At 41.9% G+C, this 17827-nt stretch overlaps 1 protein-coding gene across 1 annotated transcript in view; it reads right to left on the bottom strand.

Moving 5' to 3' along the window:
• Positions 1-4656: 4656 nt before the first annotated feature.
• The window catches only part of OTC (ornithine transcarbamylase), an 83848-nt gene continuing 70677 nt past the window's right edge, over positions 4657-17827 (bottom strand). The window contains exons 9-10 of the mRNA XM_082245441.1: positions 10749-10886; positions 4657-4820 (exon numbers count right to left, since the gene is read on the bottom strand). Coding sequence (XP_082101567.1) covers positions 4761-4820; positions 10749-10886 — 198 coding nt within the window. The 3' untranslated portion in view covers positions 4657-4760. The remainder of the gene's footprint in view (positions 4821-10748; positions 10887-17827) is intronic.

Genomic DNA, 17827 nt, shown 5'->3' with positions numbered 1-17827 from the left:
AAACCTAATAACACTTTGCTAGGGACACTCCCCAGCAGCTAGCAGAAATAAACAATAACCAGGGCTTAGGAGGAAAATAACTGACAGCAGAATTATCAGTTCAGCTCAGGCTGACTACAGCAAGGCAGAACTAAATTTAAGGATGAACTGACCACACCTCCCACTGTTAGGGTGTGGGTGCTTCTCTTCAACTATAATCTTTCCTATGATTGCTGATAGAGATTTACAATTCTAGTTCCCTGATGGGATTGAACGACCTACCAGCCAGACACCCCAAAGACACCCTCTGTATTTCCTCTTTATTCCGTTCTCCTTTATTCCATTTTGTTTTTATTATTTGGCTTCCTGCTTCTTCCCTTTCTTCTGTCTTCAGTGTAAATTAGAGCAATCAATCAGTAGGGACCCTTAAATTAACTTAGCCCTCAAGACTGCTTCCTAAAGGGGCACTACACTTATGTAGCAAAGCTTGCTGGGTCTGTAGCCCTTGTGTAGTGTCCTGGAACTGAATATTGGGATATTCTGGATGCTTGGAATGTAATTTCTTGTCTGTTGACATGACTGTTCTGTGCATCACATTGTGGTCTTTTTTGCACTGTGGATAGACATTTTAGGTAATTTGTCTAATAACAGTCTCAAATCTTAATAAAATTTTATTCTTTAAGAAAAAAAATAAAGAAAAACTATCAATAAAATTTGATAATGTTATTTAACACTATTTAACTTTAACACCATTGCACCCCAACACCCCTGTGCAATACCATTCATATGCAAGACAATGAGATACGAACTGGGAAGGAGAATTTTCCCAAATTAATTTATTATAGAAGGAGCTTGCTCTAGCTTGAGAGGACCCAGTGAAATGCAATGGATTAAGGAGACTCATGAACTAGGTGTATTGTTACATGTTAGAGGCATATACAAATATTCCATCTCCACCTCCCTCTGCATAAATAAGCACCACTTACTGTATATCCATCAGACACTGTATTAGAAGGAAGACGCCACTTTAGCCGAACAGGTCTAACCAAAAAGGGTAAAACGTTAATATCATGTGCTCAGAGATTAGTGATGATTGCAATTATTTCTATACCTTGTCAGATTTAAAATAAAAAATTAACAGTAGTACTTAAATGACCTCAAGAATGGAAACTTTCATTCGCTTTATGCTCAGGCCAGTTTTCTGACAGTTTTCAGTTTTTAGCGCTGTCATTCTTTGAATGGCAATTACTCAGGCATGCAACACTATACCCAAATGACATTTATCATGTTTTGAGACAGATGGAGCCTTCTTTTCATAGTGTTTAATCACCAGGAGAGTTTTATATTCTATGCTATATAAATAAAAAAATACCCATGTTTTTCTTAGTTTCTGTTAAGAGAAAATTGCAAATAAATCTTTCTTCATAAATTTAGTCCAAAATGTATTCTGCTACATTTTTGTTTGCTAAACATAACCCAAATCAGTGTATATTATTTTGTCTGTGTGAACGTTATAGAGTCTACAAACTATGGTATATACTGTATATTTGAAAATGAATCAATCCTGATGTACTGACTGACTATCTCATTTCTTAAGGCCCTAAAATGCCAGTGCAATACAAATGCAAGGGAGCCCACCGGAGTGCTGCCTGCATGATGATCCTCTTTGGCTGGAGCTGTGGTGAGCACTGTAGTCCAGGAGAGGAGTGTCCTAGGAAAAGGAATCACAGTGAAGGAGGACAGAGCGCGGGCCACTCTCTTCATATCGCTAAATGAGTGTCCCCAGAACAGGGGATCGGGGTCCCTGGGTGTGACATGGAGGATCCCTGGTGTCATGGGGAATCGGAGTCACCAGGTGTGACGTGGGGGATAGGGGTCACCGGGTGTAACAGGGATTCGGGGTCACCAGGTGTGCCATGAGGAATTGGGGTTCCAGGGTGTGCCATGGGGGATTGAGGTCCCCAGGTGTGACATGGAGGAACATCAGGGTCCCCAGGTGTGACATAGAAAAACATCAGGGTCTCTCCGGGTATGACATGGAGGAACACGGGGTTCCCTGGGTGTGACATGGAGGAACATCGGGGTCAGTGGGTAAAACAGCAAGACATGAAGGTATAATGGGGTCCCAGAATGTGACATGGAAAAACATCAGGGTACCTAGGTGTGACATAGAATGACATCAGGGTCCCTAGGTGTGACATGGAGGAATATGGGGATCACTGGGTAAGACAGCATAACATGGAGGAACCATCAGATCAGGGGCACTGGGTATGACATAGAGAAGTTTTTTAACCCCTATCCTTTTTATTTTTTTGGGGGGGGGGGCACAGGTAGCTGGTCTTGCTTAGGGCGTAAAATAGTCTAACACCGGCCCTGACCAATATACCATCAGTGTACTTCTTATGCAGATATAAAACATCTTTCTATTTATCTTCACACCCCTTACCTCCCTGTCTAGCTATCTCTATGAAAAAACATCTCCATTAGTTTCTGGATGGACCATAGGACATGACACAGGAAGGAGTTTACCAGCTGACCTCGTTACACACCCTGCATCATCTGCCCTCCTACTTCAGCACATCACTACCACCCCTTATCAGCTGTACATTTTTTCTATGCAATCAATGAATATCGTTCTCACTAAGTACACAGCCATAGATCGTTCACTTGTCAGAGTGTGTGGGATGATGCAGGGTATGTGCTAATGAGGTCAGCTGGTAATCTAAGGTCCATCCAGGTAGTAATGGAGAGTTTTTTTCATAGAGACAGCTGGATAGTAAACAAAAATTCTCGTACGACTTTTTTAAAATTTTGTTTATTGTTTCTGATCATGCAGTTTTTCTTTTCTGATTTTTTCGTACGAAAATGGTACACATTAAACGAAAATCATTCAATCTGTTCCTGTACGAGAAGTTTTTCCCTTCAGGAATTTCTGTACAAAAAGTTGGATTCGGCTGTCGAAAGTTGCGTACACACTATACGAAAATCGTACGAACGTTCTTTGGACAAACATTCTCGCCCGATTTTCTTAGAGTGTGAGTCTTTATGGTGTGAAGATAAATAGAAAGATGTTTTATTTATGCAAAAGAAGTACACTGATGGTATATTGGTACATAGGGGAGCTGGAATTTAGAAAAAAAAAGTGACCATATACTTTAAGGTTATTTTGCTTTGATGTTTATTTAATTCTTTACACAGTGATGCACCAATTATTTGACTTGCAATGTATTGTAATGGATGATCAGCGAATATAGCTTAGAGTAGCATCACCGATAGCAGTCCCAGTTCCTATAAACCAAGCAAGCTTAGTCTACTGGCACATGGCTGTCACTAGGAATGTCATGTTCACTGGCCAGGAAGCTAAAGAAAGGAAGAACAAGAGAGTTCCTGTGGCTTCAGGAGTGCAGTTGTCTTCAGGGGGTGGCTGCGACTGGTTTCTTGCAGAAACATAGTCAACAGAATGTGCAGATGGGTCAGTTCAGGTGCAGGCAGACACCTAGTCAACAAACAGGCAAAAGATTGGTCCAGGAAGCAGGCAGAAATGTGGTCAATAAACAGGCTAGGGTTAGTACAGGCAGCAGGCAGAGGCAACACTGCACTCGTGTGGTGGTGTTTAGGAACACTGTTACTGGCTGCACTAGTTAGGTGACAGTGGGACTTGTGTAGCAGTGATCAGGAACACAGTTGCAAGCATACACTGGTCTGGTGACACTGCGGACTGTGTGGCAGTAATAAGGAACACTGATTACATCTGTTCATGATTCCATTGTTTACTATTGGGATTGATGTGATTTGCCACAGCTATTACATGGTACAGGGCCTCTGTGTTTGGTCCTGTACCATGTGATTACTGTGACCAATCATAGGGATCACAGTATTAAGCAATGACCTCATGAAGGACAGTCATTGTTTATTATTTTTAATGTGATTGCTGTGATTGGTCACAGCAATCACATGGCATTAGGGCCATACGCAGCGGCCCGATACACCGATCTGTGATCAGCTGTGTCCAGTGGACACAGTGATTACAGATGGCACTACTACGCATTCCTGAGGCTGCACACAAGTACCACAAGTGGGAGGGTGCACTGGTATGTCCTCCCAGAATGACGCTTATCCCACCCAGCACCATTTGTACATTGGTTGGACAGGTTCACTCCTGCTTAGGACAAGGTGGAAACAAGAGTAAGTGCAAATTTCATATTTTGTTATTTAAGTCTGCCTAGAGTTCAGCTTTAACTCTGTATTGTTCATAAACCAAGGCCCAGAATGCTGTTTGCCCTTCTATCAGAGACATAGAACTTCTGGTATGCAGCGCTAATTGTGTTTCAAGATCAATGCATTTAAATTTGTCACTGAGGGCTTACTAATTACCTCCTATGTGTAGCAGAATCTAGTGCTACAAATCAATGTGCACTGTACATGGCGTGTGGATTGTTATAGGCCCAAAATAAAATATGTGTAAATGCTAAACAATTCTTCTTTAAGGGAAAACAGACTAACATAAGGTAATTTAATATCTATTAACGTCGTGAAATAAGTAATGACACTAGAAGCATCAAATTATAAACAGAAAAAAAACTTTCAGGACATTTCATATCTAAACAATTACGTAATCTTCAAGTCTGATTTGTCTGAGAACACCAACACAGAAGGGTACAATGAGTGTCACTTGGCTGCATGTTTAAAGGAAATATTCATTTGTTTTGGTGCTTTTGCCATTCTTGTGTATCTGATAACTTTTCCATAGCAATCAGCATTTTGCGGGCATTTGCTGCGAATTAGAATGTAGGCTTTAGTAGCTGAGGTGAGTAATCAGTCAGTAGAGACACCATCACGCCCTAAGGAGGAAAAGACAAAACACTGTTATGGTGGAAAAGAAAATGGCAAGCAATCAATAGGATAATTAAGGTTATTGATTGAGATGCGTGTCTAGACTGAGGCCTGGTTCCCAACACAATTTTTGTGTTCTGCATGCATTTCAGCATGCACATTTTTGCTGCATTGCCGTGTGTTTTTGATGCGTTCCAGTGTGTTTCCCCCCTTTATTTTTTCTTCATCTCAATTGAGGACATGTTCCAGTGCATTTTTGATGTGTTTTATCTTGTTCCTAATACGTTCCATACAGAAAAAATGCAACATGTTCTACTTTGGAACACGCTACACTGGTGTGAACTAGGTCCATTGCAATCCGTGTTAAGTATTGTCCATGCATTTGCAGAAAAAAAACATACTGGACTGCATCTGGTGTGAACCAGCCCTCAAGATTAGATTCAGGTAGCTTGATCTTTTGGTTAACTGGTCAAACTTAGCAAATATGAACATCTAGGTGTCTCTAGCTAGGCCATGTAGGAACAATGGAAGTAGTTCTACAGTAACCCCATACAAGGGCAGGTGCAGTTTTACTATGACTATGATCTTATATTATGCCTCATTTGTTCTATGTTCAAGCAGATACTGATCCTCTGGAAGGATGAAAAAGTGGGTGCTATCCTTTACACTTGCTGATTATTGGTAGATCTTAGGCTGCTTAATGATTATTCAATATATGTGCAACTGTAATTCAGATATACTGTATTTTACATACTAATACTGGTAATAATTTTGGACAATCTATGACACAAGTCTGTGGCTACATGAAGTGTAGCAGGGCTGAGTGATGTCACTTTATAGAATTCAAGGAAAAGCTGACTGTCATGGCTGTCGCTGGGCATGTAGATCTTCCAGATCCTCCTACAACACAACTTTATTTAGGCTTGTGCATCATTCTACTCTTGGTCAACTCTCTGTTTTCCTGATTAATGTCCCCTGGTAGAATGGACATCTTCCAAAAGGGCCACTAGTTCTGGTGACCTGGAGGTCCCAAAGGGATTCCCCTAACTTCCTGTTTTGGCTATGGCACAGGAAGTGAAGGGAAATATACACGCAATGGGACACAGATGGGACAAAATAAAATGACAGGTGTTATGACCCTCCCTTACTCTATCCAAAATGCAAAAAAAAGGTTTTGTCTATAGTTTCTACTTTAAGCACAGTAGGCATGTGACTATGGTGGCATGGTGGCAAAAGACAAAGAGGCTGCTTTTCCCTGTATAATTGTTGAACAAACATTTCTTTATTATCAGTAGAAATATAAAACCATTACAACATTCTCTACCAGAAAAACAAGCAAATGTCCTGTTTTAAAGCAGTGATTCTAAAGCTGGGTACAAACTATATGTTTTTTGTTTTTTTTCGTCCAACCCAGTGGGCTAAAGGAAAAAAAACACTTACAGATCCCCGTACTGACACATACAATGTTAGTGATCTCCCTACTGAGCTATTGTGTTCTGGCAGGGGAACTGCCCCCTTGCCCACCAGAACACACAGCCACAGCCATTGGCTGGAAGTGCAGATTGGATGCTGGTTTTCCAACATGCTCGTTTGACAGAAGCTGGTCATGAGACTGGCGTCTGTCAGAAAGGGAGCTGTGCAATAATGAAGGTGTCAATAACAGCACACCTCAAGGCTTCTGTAATAAAACTCAGGCCCTGTACATATATGCAAGCCAAAAGCAGTCATTTCCTGACATGGTGTAATACCTGATAATAATTGTTTTTTGGTTTTGTAGGAGAAGAGTTTAGAAAAAACATATTGCTTTAGTATGCAAAATTAATGATGAGGCAACAGCATAATCTGGAACCCGTTAGTCCCTTTGAGACCAACTAGCTAGTCCCAGATGTATCTGCTGGTTGCAAATCATTTAGCTTGTGTAGTACAGTACCATTAAAAACCACACAAACAGTGCTGGCACAGCACAGTGCAAGCAACCTGTATATTTTCTAAAATAAGTGATGGCAGATAAGTGAATAATGCATTTGGAATCTGAAAGGATTATTGAAGATCATCTCCAGCCAAAACATTTTTTTTTTTCATTTTTGTAGTGTGGAGTGGAAAAGTGTTAGATCCTCTGTCTGGTATTAACTGATGTCTGTGTCTGCATTGGGTAGATTTACGGTCACCTCTTGAGCAGTTGACAGGTTTAACCCAGAGTAGGAAGCACATTTATTTATTCACATGTATTTTTTTATTTACTTATTCCTGCTCTCATCCATTATTTGTCCCAGTGATAATTGAATATCAACTGTGGAAAAACATTCCCCAAGGAAGGCACAGACATTAGAATTTTTTCAAATAAATGTAGTGTGGCACAACACCTCAAGCAATAATAAAAAAATAGTCCAAAGTCCCATTGTCAGGGAAGAAGAAGTAAGCCCAGGCACATAGTTATGTGCAGACGGAGAGTGTTTGTTAACCAACGGAGAAAGCCTATTTAGCCAAACCTATGGACTTTGGATTCCTGTTCACTTTCCACACCTGCCACTAAGTGGCGCCAAATGGCCTATATAAACACCTCTGCTGCACTAGGACCTTGCCTTATGGTCTACAGCTTCCTGCTTCCTGTTCCCTGTTCCTGGTGTTTACTCTGTTGCTGTCCTGATCCGTCTGACCACGATTGAACTCTGCCTGAACCGACCCCTGGCTTGCTCTTCGACAACGTCTCCGCTTTATCCTGCTGTCTGCCTGTCTGCCGTTGCCAACTCCTGCCTGAACCTGACTACTCTGCTGCCTGTGATCTGCCAGCCTGCTAAGCATCTGCTGCCTGTGACCAGTCAGTCTGCCAAGTACCTGCTGTCTGCATCATGATCCAGTCTGCATCCAAGTACGCACGGACCTCATCTGCAGCCTTCACCATCTGAACTTCTAGGCACTTGTGCCACTCCAGGCTTCTGTGTCTCCTGTTTGCATTATCAGGGGTACTAGGCCGGAGGTGTAAGAGATCGCCTTCCTCTCCACGTCAGGCTCCATCTCCAGGTACGTGACACCCATACAATTGTGTATTACATGTTATGTATATCCTCCTAGACGCGTTGCACCCTGTGATTCCTACTGAGGAAGCCCAATCACAGGGTGCAACGCATCTAGGAGGGAGGAGCCAGGCCTGTGACGTCACACTGGAGATGCGCCGTATGTGGTGGTGAGCCGACTGGAGATTGCTCTCAATAAGTGCTTTAGATTCTGTTTTTTTGTAAGTGTATTTTATTGCAGGGCTTTAAATAAAGAACTATATAGAGTACACTATGCCTCTGCCTTTCTGTCTTGTTTTCTATGTGAGCTGAGTCCATGGGGAGCTTCAGTAAGCGGAGGAGGTGGATGTCCTGTGTTAACCAAGAAGGATACAAGAGATGTATCTGGGCTAAAGATTGATGAGAGTGTTGATAATTGAATTAAGGTGAGCAGGCCCTTCACCTGGTGGTGGATTTGCACTTTGCATGAAGAGTGAGGACACAGGTGTTTTGTTTAAATAATTTTCATCACTATTTTAAAATATTTTTTCTCTAGAAGTTGTTGAATATACGTGTAATACACAATTGTATGGGACTTTGAACTATTCATTTATTATTGATTGAGGTGTTGCAACACACTGAATTTATTTGAATATATTACTTTGGTGTTGTGGAATACCTTTACAGTGTTTGGCTGTGATATGATAAATATTAGATTTAAAGTGCCTTGCAAAAGTATTCGGCCCCCTTTGAACTTTGCGAACTTTTGCCACATTTCAGGCTTCAAACATAAAGATATAAAACTGTAATTTTTTGTGAAGAATCAACAAAAAGTGTGACACAATCATGAAGTGGAACAAAATTTATTGGATATTTCAAACTTTTTTAACAAATAAAAAACTGAAAAATTGGGCGTGCAAAATTATTCAGCCCCCTTAAGTTAATACTTTGTAGCGCCACCTTTTGCTGCGATTACAGCTGTAAGTCGCTTGGGGTATGTCTCTATCAGTTTTGCACATCAAGAGACTGAAATTTTTGCCCATTCCTCCTTGCAAAACAGCTCGAGCTCAGTGAGGTTGGATGGAGAGCGTTTGTGAACAGCAGTTTTCAGTTCTTTCTACAGATTCTCGATTGGATTCAGGTCTGGACTTTGACTTGGCCACTCTAACACCTGGATATGTTTATTTGTGAACCATTCCATTATAGATTTTGCTTTATGTTTTGGATCATTGTCTTGTTGGAAGACAAATCTCCGTCCCAGTCTCAGGTCTTTTGCAGACTCCATCAGGTTTTCTTCCAGAATGGTCCTGTATTTGGCTCCATTCATCTTCCCATCTATTTTAACCATCTTCCCTGTCCCTGCTGAAGAAAAGCAGGCCCAAACCATGATGCTGCCACCACCATGTTTGACAGTGGGGATGGTGTGTTCAGGGTGATGAGTTGTGTTGCTTTTACGCCAAACATAACGTTTTGCATTGTTGCCAAAAAGTTCGATTTTGGTTTCATCTGACCAGAGCACCTTCTTCCACATGTTTGGTGTGTCTCCCAGGTGGCTTGTGGCAAACTTTAAACGACACTTTTTATGGATATCTTTAAGAAATGGCTTTCTTCTTGCCACTCTTCCATAAAAGCCAGATTTGTGCAGTATACGACTGATTGTTGTCCTATGGACAGAGTCTCCCACCTCAGCTGTAGATCTCTGCAGTTCATCCAGCGTGATCATGGGCCTCTTGGCTGCATCTCTGATCAGTCTTCTCCTTGTATGAGCTGAAAGTTTAGAGGGACGGCCAGGTCTTCGTAGATTTGCTTTGTCCTAAAACTCCTTCCATTTCAATATTATCGCTTGCACAGTGCTCCTTGGGATGTTTAAAGCTTGGGAAATCTTTTTGTATCCAAACCCGGCTTTAAACTTCTCCACAACAGTATCTCGGACCTGCCTGGTGTGTTCCTTGTTTTTCATGATGCTCTCTGCGCTTTAAACGGACCTCTGAGACTATCACAGTCCAGGTGCATTTATACGGAGACTTGATTACACACAGGTGGATTCTATTTATCATCATTAGTCATTTAGGTCAACATTGGATCATTCAGAGATCCTCACTGAACTTCTGGAGAGAGTTTGCTGCACTGAAAGTAAAGGGGCTGAAAAATTTTGCACGCCCAATTTTTCAGTTTTTTATTTGTTAAAAAAGTTTGAAATATCCAATAAATTGTGTTCCACTTCATGACTGTGTCCCACTTGTTGTTGATTCTTCACAAAAAATTACAGTTTTATATCTTATATATATATATATGTGTTTGAAGCCTGAAATGTGGCAAAAGGTCGCAAAGTTCAAGGGGGGCGAATACTTTCGCAAGGCACTGTAGGACCGCTGTGGAAGCGAAAAATTGCTACAGCAGCCACCGCCACTTCTACAGTGATCCTCACTGACTTCCCGATCCCATGCACAATTCACAGAATGCTTTGTATGTTTCTTAGTGAATACAGAGCATTCTCTGATTGGACAAGCTCCAATGAGAGGACATATCCCAGGATTCTGTGGTGTCCGCATAGGCTGCTAGAAGTGAGTTATGCAGATAGCAGAGAAATGACAAAGCGTACAGAAATCACACTAGGGTCTATGGATTGAAGCAAATACATACTATAGAGGGATGCGCTTTGTTCATTTTTCATTTTAGAGGTTTACAACCAGTTTAAAGTGGATATATAATTTTGCCAGTGTGCAAAGTATAAAGAAAAGGAAAGAAAAATCACAGTGAGACATTTACTAGAGAACAAAATATCTACTACTTGTTACAGTTGTCATCATATGTACAGTACATACAACCATTAAGCTGGAATAGCTAATACGTGTCCATACATGAAGAACAAAAATTGTATGTAAAATAAGCTAGTGCTTGAGCAGGATAGCTTAGTGTAAACATTTTTCTTATCGAACATACCATAATAGTCCACTTTCTGTTTTCTGCTTCTTGGAAAACCAATGAGTTTGGACAGTAGAATACCTCATCATCAACTTCTTCAGGCTTTCTTGGCAAACAGTGAAGAAATATCCAATTGGGAGCAGCTAATTTTGCAGTCTAATAAAGGAAAAACAAGAGAAAAATATGGACTGTATAAAAAGAAAATCAGCAGCAAAATTAAATCTTTGATATACTATATCACAGATTTGTTTGGACTCAATGCCTTTTAACATCTGCTAGCATTGCCATTAATGTATTTATAGTTTGGCATTGTGGTTTAGTTTAGTCATAGTCCAATTACAGTCATGATTATAATGTCAATGCGTTTTTTTAGGACCATGAAGAGCTTTACTGCTCCCAAACGCTCCACTGTGGGCATGCTAGGCATGCAGACAATATTCAAAATACGAAGGCTGCAAACTGGTGACCTAACTTCCTTCAAAAATCTTTATTTTAGCAAGATAGTGCACATCTGAATCCCCACCTAGGGACCCCACCCCTCTAATACGTTTCACCTGAATGGGCTTCGTCATAGAAAAGGGGGTGGTCTTAGGGGGAGTGTTTAAATACATTTATTGTAGGGGGGGATAGGGGGGGGGTGATTGTCATGCCCTCTGTTTTCCATTCTCATTGGGTGCCAAGCAAGGGTCACATGAGAGGCCTACCCCGGAGTGGGTTCTTCTGGGGCTACACTAGGCACTTTGGATCAGGTCACTGCATTACACATGGGGTACCATTTACTTGAATACACGACTGAACTCTAGTAATATACACCCCCCTTCAGCTACTGATGCATTTAGGAGGGACGCACAGAGCCAATTCCCTCTCCACCTGTCCAGCGCATCACCGCTACCTCACTTCCAGTAACAGTATAGGGTCCCGCCATGCACCTAGCATGGACTCCATGCATGCATTTCACTTAACTCTCCCTCTTTTATACACAAGCTGAGGACCTCTGCAGTACTGATCTGCTCCCATTGCTATGAGAGAAAGACCTGCTGACGGAGAGAGAGTGCCAACAGCAACTCCCTCTGCAAGAGGCTTTAACACATGTACACACTTACAACAGGCTGCTAGAGAAACCTTTGTTACCTTTGGTAACTGCTTGTATCTTCAGGGGCATAGATAATAGGGAAGGGGGGGTTAGGGGGGTTGAAACCCTCCCAGAGAACCTATCCACAGTGCAGCTGCTAGGCTAGTGTAGCCTGTCAGTTGCGGGAGGTGCATATTCCACACAAGCAGCCTGTCTCCTCCACACACTGACAGGACAAGTGTAGAGGGAGAGCATGCATGCCAGTTGTCCCACAGCTATTTTCCCGGGATCCAAATTCTGAGGACATCTGCAGTGTCCCCTTACTTCCTTTGTGTCCCTAGCACACAGAATGTGCAGCAGGATGCCGGGCACTGGAATGCTTTCTGCGTTCAAGCACCCGGCACTGAAATGAACACTGTACTCTCTGACCACAATAGGATTTGGAGATGAGAGCTGTGGAGGGAAAAAGGGAGAAGTGCACAGAGGTCAGAGCCAAGGAGGGGTGGAAGTGAGAAGTGGACAGCCTGTGGAAGAGAGCTGAACCCTGCACACCGCTTTGTATATAGTGCAGCCCTGAACTCCACACTATGTACGTAACGCACCCCTGATCTTCGCACTCTGTACATAGCGCAACCCTGAACTCCGCAATCCCTATGTAGCGCACCCCTGAACTCCTCACTCTGTATGTAGCGCACCCCTGAACTCCGCACTCTGTATGCAGCACATCCCTGAACTCCACACTCTGTACGTAGCGCATCCCTGAACTCCGCACTATGTAAGTAGCGCACCCCTAAACTCTGCACTCTGTATGTAGTGCAGCCCTGAACTCTGCACTCTGTATGTAGTGAACCCCTGAACTTTGCACTCTGTACGTAGCTCACCACTGAACTCTGCACATAATGCATTCCTGGTATTTATTGCCCCTTTAACCTCTTCCGGACCGTCGGTCGCAGTAAGTTTACTCTCTGGAAGGATCACAGAGCGCCTGCGATCATTCTATGTAGGATCACAGGACTCTGTGATCATTTCAAAAGCCCAACCCATATACAGTTAGAAACACTCCCCTAGGCTTACATTTAACCCCTTGATCACCCACTGTGTTAAACCCTTCCCCGCCAGTGTTATTATTACAGTAACAGTGCATATTTTTAGCACTGATTAATGTAGTAATGTCACTGGTCCCCCCAAAAGTGTCAAAAATGTCAGTTAGGGGTCCGATCTGTCTGCCGCAATGTCGCAGTCCAGCTAAAAAAAAAAAAAACAATAACAATGAAATAAATCTTTCCCGTAGTTAGTAGATGCGATAACTTTTGCGCAAACCAATCAAAATACACTTATTGCGATTTTTTTTTTTTTTTTTTAACCAAAAATACAGTCAGGTCCATATATATTGGGACATTGACACAATTCTAATCTTTTTGGCTCTATACACCACCACAACGGATTTGAAATGAAACAAACACGATGTGCTTTAACTGCAGACTTTCAGCTTTAATTTGAGGGTATTTACATCCAAATCAGGTGAACGGTGTAGGAATTAAAACAGTTTGTATATGTGCCTCACACTTTTTAAGGGACCAAAAGTAATGGGACAGATAAACAATCATAAATCAAACTTTCACTTTTTAACACTTGGTTGCAAATCCTTTGCAGTCAATTACAGCCTGAAGTCTGAAACGCATAGACATCACCAGACGCTGGGTTTCATCCCTGGTGATGCTCTGCCAGGCCTCTACTGCAACTGTCTTCAGTTCCTGCTTGTTCTTGGGGCATTTTCCCTTCAGTTTTGTCTTCAGCAAGTGAAATGCATGCTCAATCTGATTCAGGTCAGGTGATTGACTTGGTCATTGCATAACATTCCACTTCTTTCCCTTAAAAAACTCTTTGGTTGCTTTTGCAGTATGCTTCGGGTCATTGTCCATCTGCACTGTGAAGCGCCGTCCAACGAATTCTGAAGCATTTTGCTGAATATGAGCAGATAATATTGCCCGAAACACTTCAGAATTCATCCTGCTGCTTTTGTCAGCAGTCACATCATCAATAAATACAAGAGAATCAGTTCCACTGGCAGCCAAACATACCCACACCATGACACTACCACCACCATGATTCACTAATGAGGTGGCATGCTTTGGATCATGAGCAGTTCCTTTCCTTCTCCATATTCTTCTCTTCCCATCGCTATGGTACAAGTGGATCTTGGTCTCATCTGTCCATAGGATGTTGTTCCAGAACTGTGAAAACTTTTTTAGATGTTGTTTGGCAAACCCTAATCTGGCCTTCCTGTTTTTGAGGCTCACCAATGGTTTACAACTTGTGGTGAACCCTTTGTATTCACTCTGGTGAAGTCTTCTCTTGATCGCTGACTTTGACACACATACACCTACAGCCTCGTACACACGCAACGATTGTCGGCTTTTTATAATGATGCTTCCGACAACCGACTGCGACTTTTCGGCCGAACAAAATCTGGTGTGCATGCTATAAAATTTTTGTTGGCCGTCAACAGAACGGCCGATTGTTCGTCAGTCAGTACAGATTTCGGCAGACAAAAATCAGATGAGCAAGACTGGGCATGCTCAGAGAAGAAAAAACACATGGAAAGTAAACCAGCACATAACATCACTTCTGAAGTTGGTTGTTGTTGGCCGAAAAAATTTCAACCAACACAACAACACTGGACAAAAGACGGCCGATTGGTCGGCCAACAATCGTTGCATGTGTACGAGGCTTACCTCCTGAAGAGTGTTCTTGATCAGGCCAACTGTTGTGAAGGGTGTTTTTTTCACCAGGGAAAGAATTCTTCGGTCATCCACCACAGTTGTTTCCCGTGGTCTTCCGGGTCTTTTGGCGTTGCTGAGCTCACCGGTGCGTTCTTTCTTTTTAAGGATCTTCCAAACAGTTGATTTGGCCACACCTAATGTTTTTGCTATCTCTCTGATGAGTTTGTTTTGTTTTTTCAGCCTAATGATGGCTTGTTTCACTGATAGTGACAGCTCTTTGGATCTCATATTGAGAGTTGACAGCAACAGATTTCAAATGCAAATAGCACACTTGAAATTAACTCTGGACCTTTTATCTGCTCCTTATAAATGGGATGATGAGGGAATAACACACACGTGGCCATGGAACAGCTGAGCAGCCAATTGTCCCATTACTTTTGGTCCCTTAAAAAGTGGGAGGCACATATACAAACTGTTGTAATTCCTATTCCTTTGACCTTATTTGTATGTAAATAAGCTGAAAGTCTGCAGTTAAAGCACATCTTGTTTGTTTCATTTTACATCTATTGTGGTGGTGTATAGAGCCAAAAAGATTAGAATTGTGTCAATGTCCCAATATTTATGGACCTGACTGTATGTAGCAGAAAACAAATTGGCCTAAAATGTTAAAAAATTAGATTTTTAATTATTTTTTTTTTTTGGGAATGTTATATAGCAGAATGTGAAAAATATTGTTTTTTTTTCAGCATTGTCACTCTTTTTTTGTTTATAGCACAAAAAATAAAAATCGCAGAAGCGATCAAATAACGCCATAAGAAAGCTCTATTTGTGGGGAAAAAAAGGACATCAATTTTATTTAGGTACAGCATCGCATGATCGCGCAATTGTCCGTTAAAATAATGCAGTGCTGAATTGCAAAAAATGGCCTGGTCATTAAGGGGGCAAATCCTTCCGGTCCAGAACTGGTTAAGATCCTCCCACGGTTGCAATTTTGATGGAACAGGAACAGTGCAATTTCAATGCAGTTCAGCAGCGTAGGGCAGGGTAAAGTTCCTGCAGCTATTCTCCTGGATAAATGTATATAGTCTTACAGATACAACCGGCCCTTTGAGGGCAACCATAATGCTGATGCGGCCTGCAATGAAATTGAGTTTGACACTCCTGCTTTACTGCGTATACAGACTGATTTTACTGTTGTGGGTTTAGTAACACTTTAACACCTATGTTGTGGTCCTGCCTGAAATGTTGGCTGTCCCCATAGCAAATTCAGAGGGTCACAGAGGGTCTAGTATCTGACTGCAACCCAACATTCGTACCAGCAGCAGCTCTAGAGAAGAGAAGTTAGTACAGGTAAAGTCTCCTGCTGATATTAGTGACACTGAGGCTCACTCTTTGACAAGCACTAAGTGAAACAACGAATATTTGCTTTGCACAATCAACACTGCAAAGGCTAATTATTATGTAAGTTACTTTCTTCCTGGAGAGAATGCACCATTGACCAGAATTAGTTAGCAAGAAAGGAGGAAATTGTCTTGGTAAATATTCAATCCTGGAGGTGAGCAAAAAACATACCCCATAATCATTTGCGTTCGGACAACAAAGCATACAAGTCTTAATACAATACAATCTGGTCGCTCATACATTCCCATTACAATCTGCAGATGAAGATGAGCAATTTCAGCAGGGCATAGAACAGGGTACTCCAGGCTAAATCATAATCTAATGTGAAATGCTTATCTCTCTTCTAGTGCATGTGCTCAGATACATTCCTGTTGATAGACAACTTTCACACAAGCATGTTAGAATTCTAATAATTTAAATGCCTAACAGTAAAAACCCCTTTTAAAACAGATGACATAGTTCTTGCTGATTATATAGATTCCTCAATTGGTGAATTGACCTTTCCTGAGTTTTAAATTATTCTGAAACTAGGTATTTTTCATAGCAGAGAATCTATTCTAAAAGAAATGCATGCTTTTTTTTTTTTTTTTTTTTTTTCAGCGATAACACATTTCACTTTTTCTTTCCCTCCAGAATATATAGATATTTAAGACATTTACCCTTAATTAAGACATTCACATCGAATTAGGATATTCACACAGTATCTCACAAAAGTGAGTACACCCCTCACATTTTTGTAAATATTTTATATATCTTTTCATTTGACAACACTGAAGAAATGACACTTTGCTACAATGTAAAGTAGTGAGTGTACAGCTTGTATAACAGTGTAAATTTGCTGTCCCCTCAAAATAACTCAACACACAGACATTATTGTCCAAACTGCTGGCAAAAAAAGTGAGTATGCCCCTAAGTGAAAATGTCCAAATTGGGCCCAAAGTGTCAATATTTTGTGTGGCCACAATTATTTTCCAGCACGGCTTTAACCCTCTTGGGCATCGAGTTCACCAGAGCTTCACAGTTTACCACTGGAGTCCTTTTCCACTCCTCCATGACGACATCACGGAGCTGGTTGATGTTAGAGACCTTACGCTCCTCCAACTTTCATTGGAGGATGCCTCACAGATGCTCAATAGGGTTTAGGTCTGGAGACATGCTTGGCGAGTCCATCACCATTATCCAGAACTTCTTTAGCAAGGCAGTGGTCATCTTGGAGGTGTGTTTGGGGTTGTTACCATTTTGGAATACTGCCCTGCAGTCCAGTCCCTAAAGGAAGGGGATCATGCTCTGCTTCAGTATGTCCCAGTACATGTTGGCATTCATGGTTCCCTCAATAAACTGTAGCTCCCCAGCGCTGACAGCACTCATGCAACCCCAAATCATGACACTCCCACCACCATGCTTGACTGTAGGCAAGACACACTTGTCTTTGTACTCCTCACCTGGTTACCACCACATGCGCTTGACGCCATCTGAACAAAATAGATCTATCTTGGTCTCATTAGACCACAGGACCTGGTTCCAGTAATCCATGTCCTTAGCCTGCTTGTCTTCACCAAACTGTTTGCAGGCTTTCTTGTGCATCATCTTTAGAAGAGGCTTCCTTCTGGGATGACAGCCATGCAGACCGATTTGATACAGTGTGCGGCGTATGGTCTAAGCACTGACAGGCTGACCTCCCATCCCTTCAACCTCTGCAGCAATGCTGGCAGCACTCATATGTCTATTTTCCAAAGACAACCTCTGGATATGACGCTGAGCACTTGCACTCAACCTCTTTGGTCTACTATGGCAAGGCCTGTTCTGAGTGGAACCTGTGCTGTTAAACCTCTGTAGGGTCTTGGCCACCGTGGTGCAGTTCAGTTTCAGGGTCTTGGCAATCTTCTTATAGCCTAGGCCAT

The sequence above is a fragment of the Pelophylax lessonae genome (genome assembly GCF_965119305.1).
Source record: "Pelophylax lessonae genome assembly, chromosome: 2".
Taxonomy (NCBI): Eukaryota; Metazoa; Chordata; class Amphibia; order Anura; family Ranidae; genus Pelophylax; species Pelophylax lessonae.
The sequence above is the reverse complement of the archived record's forward strand: the minus strand, read 5'-3'. Positions and strand labels throughout refer to the sequence as shown.